Below are 14035 nucleotides of genomic sequence, written 5' to 3' on the forward strand. Positions count from 1 at the left end.
TTTTATACATTGTAGAATTTTATTTCATAAGTATTGATGCCATTAATTTAAGAAATAGTTATATTTTAGTGATTATTTGGTCACTAAATTTTTACACTCTAAACTTTTACATCTTATTTTTTTTTTTAATTGAAGTTTGTTGGCTGTTTGAAATTTTGCATTAATGCAAATCAATAAAATGAACTTGTATTTGTATATTTGATTTATTGTATACTTTTATATAGATTTATAAGCAAACTAGCAAAAACAAGATGAAGACACTGATAATAAATAATAGATCATATAATAAATAAATAAATAAATAAACAATAAAGCTGATACATAATAAGTCTGTAATTAATTTAATAATAATAATTGGAATGAATAAATAAAACCCTGATAAGCATATTAGGAAACAACAAATGAATCTCTCAGCTGTTCATTGTCTCTAACTGAAGAAGATACCAACGACTGAAACCAGCAGCGAAGCAGAAACAAAGGCTGTTGAAAGACTCGCCGAAACAGCAGAACCGGCTTCCATCGGAGCAGGCGCCGGTGCTAATGGAAACTCGGTGACGTCTCTACCAAAGACGACGGTGAAGGAGATGATCATAAGAACAAAGAGTGCGATTGTGAATCTGAGTGCACCACCGGAAGCCATTTTTCAGCAGCCGTAGAAATTAATTACTTTTGAAAGAGATAGAGAGAGAGAGGGTTGGAAGTTGAAGTTGAAGTTGAAGTTGAAGTTGAAGTGATGAGAGTTGGGGTCTGTTTATAACATAGGTTTGGTTTCAACGGTCGAAAATGTGAACGTTAGGGCACGACCGTTTTGGGTTCTCATAGGGATTATCAACTATGTGTACACTGTACCTCACAATAAAAAGTAAAATTTAAATTTCATTTTTGCATTATTATTATTGTTATTATTATTTATTTTTGTTTTTTACAACTGCAAATTTTTATAGTCGACAACCAACAGAAAGTGTCATATAGGAACCCTCCACAAGATGGAGGAGAATCATACTCTCAACTCGACACACTTCAAAGTTAAAATTACATCAATTTGGTCAATCTATAAGAGACCTCTTAAATATGTGATTAAAATAAAGGAATCCTAACGAGTATCGACTTGGTATCCCCAATTAGCTCTTCTATTTTGAAATCCTTCATTTCAAAGATTTTTTCATTCCTTGTTTTTAATGCTCTAACAAGCTGTAATCACAAGCCAATGAAACACCACCTCTTCCTTTTCTGGTAATGCCCATCGGCTGTACAACTCAAGATGTCTCTCACCAAGAAACCGAAGATAGGCGGAACCTTACACCATCTGGTGGTCCCACACTATCGCCACTGTAAGGCCCCGTTCCCGGTAACGCTACTTTGGTGTTGGATTTACTCATAAACACAGTTCTAAAATCAAAGTAAATTAAAAACTTCGCGGAATAATTAAAAACTTCAAATATCACATTACAAAACATTCATTCTTGTCTTAACATACAAATTGTCTTTTCATAAGTAATTAATTAAAACAGTCATAACACTTCATCATGGATGCCAGTCTCTTCAGTCCATGTCTTGTCCCTCCTTAAGCCAACTGCCACAACCTATTTGCCTGCGTGCATACTAAAAGTCAGCTACGCTGAGTGAGTTCTAGTTAATTAATTAACATACAATACATTCATACCCTTACTCGTACGCGTCCGAAGATATGTATTCATACCTTAGTTTTCTATTACTCCTTTCATATATACCTTATATATATGCATATGTACTTACATACTTTCTTTCATAAAACCCTATGGTATACCATAAGCTATTCTACATTAAACATCACAGATATTGTAAGGGTCTGGTCCCTATCATCACATATATATATTATAAGGGTCTGGTCCCTATCATCACAGATATTATAAGGGTCTGGTCCCTAACATCACATATATTATAAGGATCTGGTCCCTAGTGCCTCGAATAACCATACATTTATCATACGTGCATATTTTACCTGTCTCATGTATATAATAATATATATATATAGACATGCTCATTCATACTATCATTATATAGTAATAACATCCAATACATAGTCATACACGTATCATACAGTTATCAATTAAGTAAATGTATTAACTATCACATAGGAGTATGCACACAGCCCCGAAAACATTTCAAAGAGAAATGGGGCTAGAACTCACCTGGAGTCGATTTCTCTCGCCGTTAATGGTAATTCCCTTCTTTAGTTGTGCACGGTTAACTGTACAATACATTACGCGTGTCAATTATCTATTACCACTACTTCCTACATCTAAATTTATGAAACCCTCAACTAACGGGGGTCTGGGGGCAGCGCCCCTGGTAACGGGGTCTAGGGGCAGCAGCCCCTAGCATGGTCCAAGGGGCAGCGCCCCTGGCTGGGGTTGAGCTGCCAGGTCAGCTCGGAAAAATTTTATTTTCATTAACAGTCCTTTAACAAAAATGCATCAGAAAATGAATTTTATAAAATTAAGCATGGAAGAATTTCGCTTCGCATGCATGGAAGAATTTCGCTTCGTATGACTTTTTCGCTTCGCATGCTTTTTCGCTTCGCATGGAACTTTTTCGCTTCGCATGCTTTTTCGCTTCGCATGATCATGCGATGCGAAATTATTGATTTCGCTTCGCATGGCTGTGCGATGCGAAATTCCTGCCTTTCGTCGTTTTTACTATTTTAAAGTCATCTTCCGACACATTCTGACCCCATGCACCTGATCCTGAACCTATATCTCTCATAGTCCAATGCCACCTTTTCACCTTAAAGTGCATCCAAGAGGTTATAACTTACCAAGTTTATATTTTTCTTACATTTTACAACCCGATGTATCATTATATCTGTTTGCATGACGATTCTAACCATAAAACTTAACCATTTAAACCGAAACCCACCTTTTGCTTCGGGTTCGAGTTCAGATCTGGACAATTCGTAGATCTGGACGTGATTCTTGTTGCTTGACGATGTTAAACACGAGATTCCACCCTTCTTTGGCTTGGATTTTAAATCCGAGTGCTAGAGAGAGAGTATGTGTGTGTTTCTTGAGTGTGTGTGTGTGTGTTTGGATGAGAAAAGAAAAGAAAGGAAGAAGTGGTTGGGTTTATATAGAGGGGGGTTTCATGGGTCCCACCACCCATTCCCAATTCCTACTCCAAATATTTAACACACGACTAACTTAACGACACACAGTTAATAACAAACTTTCTATTATGTATTATTTAACAAAAGTTGGATGTTACAGCCACCGTACAGCCTGTCAAAAAGATGGTCTACCATTTCCATGCCCAAGTCACAGAGAGGGAAAAACCGACTAAGACCTTGAATTTTTCTACTATCTATAGCCTCCCACGTTGGGATTCTATTTATATATACCCTCCAAACATGGATATTACATTTGTCTGGAATCCACTTATTCAACTTCATGACATAAGAGCTATAAACTATGTCTTTTTTATGTAGGCTTCTTAATTGGGTCTACCGAGAACTCCCGGTGTTGTTACCTAGTTTGTAATAATAATAATAATAATAACCAAAACGTTAACGGCATTAGCTGGTAAGAACTACCATAATTACAAGATCCATACATCTAGATCACCTTAATAATAAGTTTACAATTATTAAGATCAAGTTTATAAATTAGTTAAGTTTGGGGATCAAACGTGACATGGGCCAACCAAATTACAACAATCTTTCTAAACAAGATTTTTTAAAGTTGAACCATTTTTTATTCAAAGATATGATAAAGATTTGATGTCCTCGATAGTCTTGGAGAGGCAAGCCAGCTTATTTGCAAAAATAACTTCGTTTTTTGTCTTCAAAATACACACCAGCAAGTAAGAATTACCCCATGCAAAACCTTTTTTTCGATGACCCAATTGTTTCGCTTCAAAACAAACAGAACTGCCGATCAGTTTGAGGCATTAAATAAAATTGTCCTAATTCAGCTCATCCTCTCGGCAACCTGCGTCAATTCCAAACCCAATTTGAATTAACATTATGATTCGAAATAAAACATCATTTATTCAATTCCAATTTGTAGATTCTAGGAAATTTGTTCTTTAAGGGAATGCTTCCCAACCAAAACTCATTCTAAAATTTAGTTTTCCTCCCATTCCAAAATTCAGTTGACCGTCCTACATTTATTAGACCAAGTTGGTAAAGGGGCTTGAGCTCAACAACAGAGAAGGAAGGAAGGAAGGAAGGAATGCAGAATACAAGGCAAACCGTTACGAAATGTACCCATATTATTCTGTGGACGTGCCTATCAAAGGCAAAGAGTATACATTTTACATGTCAACTAATAAATATACAAGAAGAACTCTGTGCTCTGTAGGTTAATGCTCACTTCGGCTATTTTAGTGAATATCAAGTACGATCTTACTATATACCTTAAATCTAACGCTACTCGAAAACCGATATGTAAAGTCGAGCTGCCACTTGCTAATCCGATGTTGACAAAGATATTCAATTTGTTACAAAGAAATAACATAACATGTCAACATGAACATAAATATGAATTCATGTCACAATTCAATATAACAAGTGTTTAACACACCAACTAATCCAAGTTAATTATGAACATGAACAAAGACTATTATCTACACATGGACCCTTGATTGGTTAACGAGTCTCTGTCTCTCGTTCAGGGTCAATCACTCAAAAACATTACCCACTAGTCCACCACCATCACTCCACGTGTCATATCACAATCGCCACATAGGATCCCTTAGCACTCTACCCCCCCGGCGCACTTTAGCCACAACCCCCATAAGTTTCTTCGGTGAGCCCAAAGGGCAGAGACGGAAATAGCAAAATATTTTAACGGACAAAACAAGGCCCCTTATAACACCATCATCTCAACCGTCAAATCAGATCCTATTCCAATCCAACGTCTCATATTCAACCACCCACTCACTTATAAAAAGTTAAAAACCCCACTTTCCCACTCTCCAATTCTTCTTCTTCTTCTTCTTCTTCTTCTTCTTACCACCACATAATCATTCCGCCGCAAAACGCCATCGTTTTAATCCAACGATGGCGTCAGTAGCTCTAACCGCCTCCGTCAACGTCAACGTAGGGTTCCGGTCAACTCCCATTTCCGAATCCCGTTTATTCTCCAATCAATCTCCGCCGTTAAATCATAGATCCAAAGGTCAACATCAACACCATCTCCGATCATGTTCAACTCCAGGTTACCAATTACCATTACTTAAACTCAAATCACTTAACCGAAACCCTAATTTCACCGTAAAAGTATCATCAGCTGTAATTGATCCGGCGCCGGCACCGGCACCATGGCAAGGTGCGGCGATTAAGCCTCTAATTGCTTCAATTGCCACTGGTGTTATCCTCTGGTTTGTTCCTGTACCTTCTGGTGTATCGAAAAACGCTTGGCAATTGCTATCAATATTCCTTGCAACTATTGTTGGAATCATTACTCAACCGCTTCCGCTCGGTGCCGTGGCGTTAATGGGACTCGGCGCGTGTGTTCTCACCAAAACCCTAACTTTCGCAGCTGCGTTTTCGGCTTTTGGTGATCCGATCCCCTGGTTGATTGCTTTAGCTTTCTTTTTTGCTAGAGGGTTTATTAAAACAGGATTAGGTAACAGGATTGCTTATCAGTTTGTGAAATTGTTCGGTAGCTCGTCGTTAGGGTTGGGTTATAGTTTGGTGTTTAGTGAGGCGTTGTTGGCACCGGCTATACCTTCGGTCTCGGCTAGAGCAGGGGGGATATTTTTGCCATTGGTTAAGTCTTTGTGTGTTGCTTGTGGGAGTAATGCAGGGGATGGGACTGAACATAAGTTGGGGTCTTGGTTGATGTTGACTTGTTTTCAGACGTCGGTTATTAGCTCGTCGATGTTCTTGACTGCTATGGCTGCCAATCCGTTGAGTGCGAATTTGACGTTTAATACTATTAAGCAGACGATTGGGTGGACCGATTGGGCTGTGGCTGCTATTGTGCCCGGAATAGTTTCGTTGATTGTTGTTCCGCTTATTTTGTATATTATTTATCCACCCTCGGTGAAGAGCAGCCCTGATGCACCTAAACTTGCTAAAGAGAAACTGGAGAAGATGGGACCAATGACAAAGAATGAAATTATTATGGCGGGAACTTTGCTTCTTACGGTATGATGATTATTATATTGAACAAAACCAGTATATAATTGTGCTAGATGCAATTTTTGAAAAGATAAATTTCTCACCTTTTTGTGTTTACATGCTGTGTCAGGTTGGCCTGTGGATATTTGGAGGCGTGTTGAATGTTGATGCTGTAACGGCTGCAATTCTTGGACTGTCGGTTCTACTTATAACCGGAGTGGTGACGTGGAAGGAATGTTTGGGTGAAGCAGTTGCATGGGATACGCTTACATGGTTTGCTGCACTCATTGCAATGGTAGGGTACCTTAACAAATATGGTCTTATTTCCTGGTTTAGTCAAACCGTTGTTAAGGTATGTTTTTCCATCATATTGTTTATTTGTACTTCAGCTGGCAATATGGGTGGGTCGGAATGGTTTTTTTATGGAACCGTTTAGGATGTTGTAAGTAGGGTGCTGAATGTGTCGTGTTCGTGGGGTTGGGGGTCAAACCCAAAGTTTTGACATGGACACGAACACGAGATGAGTGGTAGCGATTGACACAAATATGACTTGTTTAACCCAATTTGTATTTATTTCTTGTTTTTGCGTATTAAGACTCAAAAATTACATATTTACGAAGTTACAAATGTATATGAAACAATTACGTTTAAATTATACAAGTTGATGTTAGTTTCACTTTAATTTTTTAAATCTGGCATAAAAATATCAAAGCTGTGACATCAATATACATTTTATAAAATAACCCCCCGACTCAACCCGTTTAGCTAAACAATTACGTATAAGTTATTAAATTCGATGCCAATTTCTCTTTTACTTTAAATTATTTTAAAAATACACTGGTTAAACGGGTAAACTCTAAACCTTCTAGATCAACCCCAACCTGATCTGTTTAGCTAAACAATCGCGTTTAAATTATTAAATCTGATGTCAATTTCTCTTTAAAAAAATATTAAATTAAACCGGTTAAGCAGATCAGCCCCAACCCAACCCTACCCATCACATTTAGCTAAACGCGTTCAACCTGAAACTGACCTGAGCCCATTTTGATTTAACCCAATATCACATTTCGTGTTAACTAGTTGTAATCATCTTTACCATACTTTGAAGTTGAACATGGGGCTTTTTGTATGCAGTTTGTTGGTGGATTAGGTCTTCAATGGCAAGCATCATTTGGCATTCTAGTTCTTCTATACTTCTACTCTCACTACTTCTTCGCTAGTGGAGCCGCTCACATTGGTGCCATGTTCACTGCCTTCTTATCGGTTGCTAGTGCCCTTGGCACACCACCACTATTTGGAGCCATGGTTCTATCCTTCCTCTCCAACCTCATGGGTGGTCTGACCCACTATGGAATCGGGTCAGCCCCTGTTTTCTATGGAGCCAACTATGTCCCACTTGCCAAATGGTGGGGCTACGGGTTCCTCATCTCTGTGGTCAATATTATTATTTGGCTCGGAGTTGGTGGAGTCTGGTGGAAGTTCATCGGGCTGTGGTAGGCCCTTATGACTTCTAATGTGATGTTCGTTGCAAGATTTTGTTTTTTATTTCTCAGGATTTTTTCACCTTGCAAATAATTTTTCTGCTTTTATTTTGATCATTTGACGACAAAATATGATATATTATCAAACAGATCAATTTGGTTTAATCAGTTTTGAATCATACACATTTATTCATGAATGTCAAACATGCTTGCTAATATAAAACACAATATGGTGGTATCCAATACAGATGCTCATCTTTGTGATATCATGTAAATAGAACTGTTGTTTGTTCTCGAATATCATCTTCATGACATTGCGTTCATTGATTATATTATTATTGGTTGATTTTAAAGCTATCATGAAATTGCGGTGTTGATTATTTTGGCCCGCTAATAACGCACATGCTAAATATTTTGGCCTGAAATTGCGGTGTTGATTATTTTGGCCTGCTAATAAGGCAGCATCATCATCATCATCGTACTCAGTATATCCCACCAATAGCAATGCTATGGTAGGGTTTGAGGAGGGTAAGATGTAGACAGCCTTACCTCTATCCCATAGGGATATAGAGACTGCTTCCGGTGAGACCCCTGGCTCGATAGTAGTTTTGCATCAAGCCTTGGACATAAGGCACATAGCACTCAATCATCGGGACACCGGCTGATTGGTGCATGTGCCCTTGTTTTTCGGCTATCAACGCCACCACATGATGTCTGATTAACCTTCCGCCACTTTTAACGTTATTTTCATGAGATTAGTAAAATAATGTCAAAATTAGTGCAATTTTACTTTTGCCCACCTGAGGGTTCACACATATATACATTATATGCGCGCACCGCAAGCAGGGCGTCCTTGCTAATAAGGCACATACATCAAAATTAGGGATGCTAAATATACGTGTTTGTGGGTTGACGGCTGAAACTAACATGGGCCCAAAGATGACAGGTACACGATAATTGTTTTAGAAACATGAACCCGAGCGTGAAATGCGATTTTCGTGGGTTGACACAGAGACATGATCGTTTAGCAGGATTTTTTTTTGTTTATGTTTGCATATTAATAACACTCAAGATTACAAATTTACAATAAAAAGTATATAAAATTATTGTGTTTGTTATAACCCCATGTTCAGTGTTGTATCTTACTAATTGTTTATAGTAGAACTAGGTTAGTTACCTGTGTCTTACACGAGTTGAACAATTTAAAAGAATGATAAACAAAGTTGAATATTGCATTAAATAAGTAAAAAGTTAAATTGCAACTATAATTCACAAACTAAAAAATAAATCATAAATATCTAAATATTTTTTTCGATACAACATTAGATAATACACTAAAATTATGGTAACAACTAAAGTAGAATAGTTAGGGGTGAGCAATTCGCGGTTCCGAACCGCTAGAACCGAGGAACAGGAACCGAACCACTAGATCGAACCGTATTATTGTATTTCGGGTCCGGTTCCGGTTCTTAAACTTGGCTTAAAACGGTTCCCAGTTCTGTTCCGGTTGGAACCGACGGTTCTAGTTATAGAACCGCTAGAACCGGGTAAGGTTTAAACTTTGAAGATTATATTTAAAATCCTATTTATTTAGTAGGCTTTCGTATTTCCATGTACAATCGACCATCCACGTTCTCACTTTCCTGGCTACATTAAATCTCTTACAATATCATAAACAATAATCATCTTCCATGACCCTAAATCTGTTTTAAAAAATAATTGATTTCTGAAATATTTTGAGTTATTCTAATATATTTTCAATCCCCTTCATTAAAATATAATATGTTGATATGATAATGTTTTGTTTTATGGGATGTCGCTTGTTTCTTGCACCTTCTAATATTTCATATTTAGAATTTTAATTGAAAACCGGTTATGGCAAGAACTGTTTACACAAGAACCGTTTAACTCGGTTCCGAATCGAACCGCAACCGTTAAAATACGGTTCGGTTCCGGTTCTTATATTTAGCATTTAACGGTTCCGGTTCGGTTCCGGTTCTGGTTCGGTTCTCGCGGTTCTGAACTGTTGCACAGCCATAAGAATAGTATTATTAGAACATAACGGTACAATCGGAATAAAACGAACCTATCGTCAGTGGAAGATATCTTTCGATTAGTCGAAGAATGTGCTGTAAAAAAGAATCGATATGGTTTTTTGATTAACAAATATGGACGGAGAAAAAGAATGCGAGCCGGGTTCAGTTAAAAATCCATGTGTTTTTAAAAATGAACCCAATTAAATTTTAAGTACAAAAATGATTCATATATCTGTAAATTTATATATATATATAGGGTGACTATCAATTGAGAACTCTTAATTTTATTGAGAACTTTAAGAACTTATTTTAACCAATTAGATTGTTTTATTGATTTTCTATTTTTTTGAAATGATAAGGATAGTATGGTCTTTTTTCTAACTTATATAGATTGTTATCAATTCCTATTTTTACTCTACTGTTCTATAACTGTTTTTCAATCTTGCTAACCTGGTAATCATTCTCACAAGGTGGTTCAATCGGCTTCCTTATCAGGTGAAGAGAACAACTTATCGTATACTCTCATCGGTGTGTTGAGTAAAGAGTGCAAACGGATTGTGGATCGGGTGGACATTAATTGGAGGGGGGAAATTTTTAAAGTGTGGGTGGATGAAGATGTTGGGGAATGGATACCGGAATGTGTAGTAGAGTATGAAGAGGATGATGGTTCCGTTTTACCGGAGGAGGATAAGTGTGATGATAATATTGTGCAGGATGAGTTCCATAATGTGCATCGTGAAGAGGGCGAATGTTCTCAAGCTAATGAGTTTTCTGTCAGGGAACATGTTGTTAATGGGTTGGATGGTTGTGTGAACGATAATTCTAACGTGATGGTCGGTGAGTCTTCGAACTCTTATGATCATTCTAATGAGGAGACGGTCGAGAATGGTAACGTTGATAGTACAAATGTTTCTGTGTTGAAAGGCAAGGGACATAAGAAGTTCAGACGGAAGTCTTTATTTTCTAATCGGAGTGGGGGTAGTGGTGCTAGGGAGCGTCCTAAGAAGAGACCAAGGGAGGATAAAGATATGTTTGATCTTGATAGGTTTATCGGTATTATGCACGTGCCTTCAGATGTTACTAGGGGTATCGAGACAGGTGTTGAAGGAGTGTTCTTAACACCAGATCTTAACAAAGGGATGTCTACTAATACGGAGGTGGTTCGAGACATCGAGGGAGAGACTGCGGAGCCCTCGATGATTGGTAGAGGTATTGATACGGTGCAACACCAAGGTGCGATTGAGGTGGAGTTGGAGAAGACTGTTGAGTTGAGTAAGGCGTTAGGTGTTGAGAATTTGCAAGATTTTGTTTCTAATGTTAAAGAGGTTCTTGTTTCCGAAGGCTATCAAGAAGGTGTTCAATGAATGTTTTTTCTCTGAACATTCGTGGGTTAGGGAGTTCTAGCAAAGCCGATTGGATTCGAGGTCTTCGAGTCCATCATGAGGTTAGTTTTATTGTTTTACAAGAGTCGCAATTTGTTTCCTTGGATTCTGTGGATGTGGGACGGTTTTGGGGTTATGGTGAGTATTCATTTGATTGGGTTCCTTCGTCTGGAAGGTCGGGTGGGTTATTATCGATCTGGGATTCCCAAGTCTTTCGTATGGAAAGGGTGGTCAAGAATAATAATTGGCTTCTAGTTTCGGGCACTGTCAAAGGAAAGAGTAGCTTGTTTCATATTCTCAATGTTTATTCTCCTCAAAATCTAGTTACTAAACGAGCACTTTAGGGGGAAATTCGTGATTTGATCGGGGAGGGTAATGGGAGGTGGATTGTGGCAGGAGATTTTAACTCGGTTCGGTGTGCCGAGGATAGGCAGAATTCTTTGTTTAATGTGGGTGAGGCCAATGAGTTTAACGATTTCATTGATGATTCGAATCTTCACGAGTACTCCTTGAAAGGGAGGCGTTTTACTTTTGTTGCAGGAAATAAATTAAGCCGTATTGACAGAATCTTCGTTAATTGGGATTTCTTTATGGAATGGCCGTGTGCGGAGTATATTGCTCTCGAAAGGAATAAGCCGGATCATAGTCCGTTGGTTTTGAAAATTGGTTCTTCCAAGAACTATGGTCCCAAACCGTTTAGGTTTTTCAATTCATAGCTTGGTAGAGAGGATTTTGGGACGTTGGTTAAGAAGACGCTTGTTGAGGGCTCGTTTCATGGTTCTCCGGACGCGAGATTGTTGTATAAATTTAAAGCTTTGCGTGATGCTATCTCTAGATGGGCGATCGATTGTAAAGCCAAAGTAAATGAGGAAAGGGTTTTATTGGAGCAAGAGTTGCGTGTTTTGGACCAAACCATGGAGGTTCGGGATTTGTTGGAAGAAGAGACATGGTCTTTAAGCGAAATTAAAAGACGGCTAGGCGAGTTGGATAATCATTATTATCGGGATTTGAAGCAAAAGGCCCGGTGTAATTGGGCGATTCATGGAGACGAAAATTCTCGATTTTTTCACGGTTTTATTAATAAACGTAAAGCTTCAAATTATTTTCCGGGTTTGGAAGTGAATGGGGCGTGGGAAACAAACCCGGTTCTCATTAAAAAGGAAGTTTTGCGTTTCTTTGCTGGTAAGTTTAAAGAATCTATTACACATCGGCCTCGGTTGTTTGGATATGGGTTTTCGGTCTTGTCTTCGGTGGAGGCGGATTTTTTGATCAGTGATTTTTCCGTGCATGAGATCAAGAAGGCGGTTTTTGAATGCGGTGGTGACAAAGCTCCTGGGCCGGATGGTTTTAATTTTAGGTTCATTCGGTTTTTTTGGGAGTTGTTCGAGAAGGATTTTGCGGATATTCTTGATCATTTTCATAGTGTTAAAAGTTTTTGCTCGGGGGTTGGTTCGTCTTTTATCACCTTAATTCCTAAGGTAAACAATCCGTCATATTTGGGGGATTTTAGACCGATAAGTCTCATTGGTTGTATTTTAAAGACTGTGTCGAAGGTGTTAGTGAATCGTCTCAAAACGGTTATGAATAAGATTGTCTCAGAGCATCAGTCGGCTTTCTTATCCGGGAGATATATTCTTGATGGCCCTTTGGTGGCTAATGAGGTTATTGCTTGGGCTAAGAAGAGGGAGAGAAGAATTTTTATGTTCAAGATTAACTTCGATAAAGCCTTTGATAATGTGAATTGGGAGTTCTTGTTGTCGGTTCTTTCTCAGATGGGTTTTCCTGCGGTCTGGTGAGATTGGATTAGTGGTATCTTGTTGGCGACCAGATCATCTGTTCTTGTTAATGGATCTCCTACATTCGAATTTGGGTGTCATAAAGGCATTCGTCAAGGTGACCCGCTATCGCCTTTTCTTTTTATTATTCTGATGGAGGCTTTTTCAGGTATGTTGAAACAAGCCTGTGATATAGGTGCGTTTCATGGTATTACTCTTCCTAATGAAGGTCCTACTTTATCCCATCTTTTTTATGCGGATGATGCTATGATTATGGGAGAGTGGTCTTCTTTTAATTTTGATAACTTGAAACGTATTCTTCGCATATTTTACTTGTGTTCGGGGCTAAAGATTAATCTCCATAAATCAGTGTTATTTGGAGTAGGTGTAGAAGATGGTGAGATCGATATCCAAGCTGGTTTCATGGGTTGTAAGCCGGGTAGAATCCCGTTTTCTTATCTAGGGATTATGGTTGGCGCTAACATGAATAGGGTGGTTAATTGGGAACCGGTTGTGTCCAAGTTCAAGAAGAGGCTATCTAAATGGAAAGTTAATTCGTTATCTATTGCTGGTTGGTTAACCCTTATTAAATCGGTGCTGGATAGTCTTCCCACTTATTATTTTTCGCTTTTTAAGGCACCCAAGAAGGTTACCAATGATTTAGAAGCTTTGATGAGAAGGTTCTTATGGGGTGGTTCGGATGAAGTGAGGAAGATGTCATGGGTGGCTTGGGAGGTAGTCACCAAACCTATAAAAGAAGGGGGTTTAGGTATCGCTCGTTTAGAGGTTAATAATCAAGCGCTGATTACTAAATGGCTTGGGAGATTTCTCAATGATCATCACGCGATGTGGAGAAGAGTAGTGTTGTCTATTCACGGGTCCTCGCGCTGTTGGGGGCTTGCTCCGGTTAATAATGGGGTTCCCGGGGTTTGGAAGAATTGTGTTATGTTTTGGAACAAATTTAAGGTTGATGGTGTGGGTTTTAATAGAGTGATCCGGGCCACAGTTGGGAATGGTCGCCAAGTTCGGTTTTGGATGGATTTGTGGTTGGGTTCGGCGCAGATTATGGACAAGTATCCTTCCTTATATGCGGTAGAAAAACATAAAAATGTCTTGTTAGCAGATCGGTTGGTGGTCACTGGATCTTCTCGTCGCATTGTGTGGGATTGGCTTAGAGCTCCTTGCTCCCAACATGAGGTGATCGAGAAGCAAGAGTTGGAAGATCTCCTTCAAGGGGCGATGATGGTTGACCGTGAAG

At 38.7% G+C, this 14035-nt stretch overlaps 1 protein-coding gene across 1 annotated transcript; it reads left to right on the forward strand.

The window, feature by feature from the left end:
• The first annotated feature begins 5038 nt into the window (after positions 1 to 5038).
• Positions 5039 to 7844, forward strand: LOC143576573 (dicarboxylate transporter 1, chloroplastic-like). The gene is made up of 3 exons (XM_077060635.1): positions 5039 to 6130; positions 6234 to 6455; positions 7238 to 7844. The coding sequence occupies exons 1-3, from the start codon at positions 5039 to 5041 to the stop codon at positions 7598 to 7600; spliced, it is 1677 nt and encodes a 558-aa protein (XP_076916750.1). The 3' UTR covers positions 7601 to 7844.
• Positions 7845 to 14035: the final 6191 nt, after the last annotated feature.

This window comes from Bidens hawaiensis, unplaced genomic scaffold (genome assembly GCF_021521415.1).
Source record: "Bidens hawaiensis isolate Kalapana, Puna unplaced genomic scaffold, B.hawaiensis_p1.1 tig00001461_1, whole genome shotgun sequence".
Taxonomy (NCBI): domain Eukaryota; kingdom Viridiplantae; phylum Streptophyta; class Magnoliopsida; order Asterales; family Asteraceae; genus Bidens; species Bidens hawaiensis.

Coding starts and splice junctions, on each gene's coding strand:
- LOC143576573 (XM_077060635.1), top strand. CDS start 5,039: ATGGCGTCAGTAGCTCTAACCGCCTCCGTCAACGTCAACGTAGGGTTC. Junction 6,131..6,233: donor CGGGAACTTTGCTTCTTACG/GTATGATGATTA, acceptor ATGCTGTGTCAG/GTTGGCCTGTGGATATTTGG. Junction 6,456..7,237: donor TTAGTCAAACCGTTGTTAAG/GTATGTTTTTCC, acceptor TTTTGTATGCAG/TTTGTTGGTGGATTAGGTCT.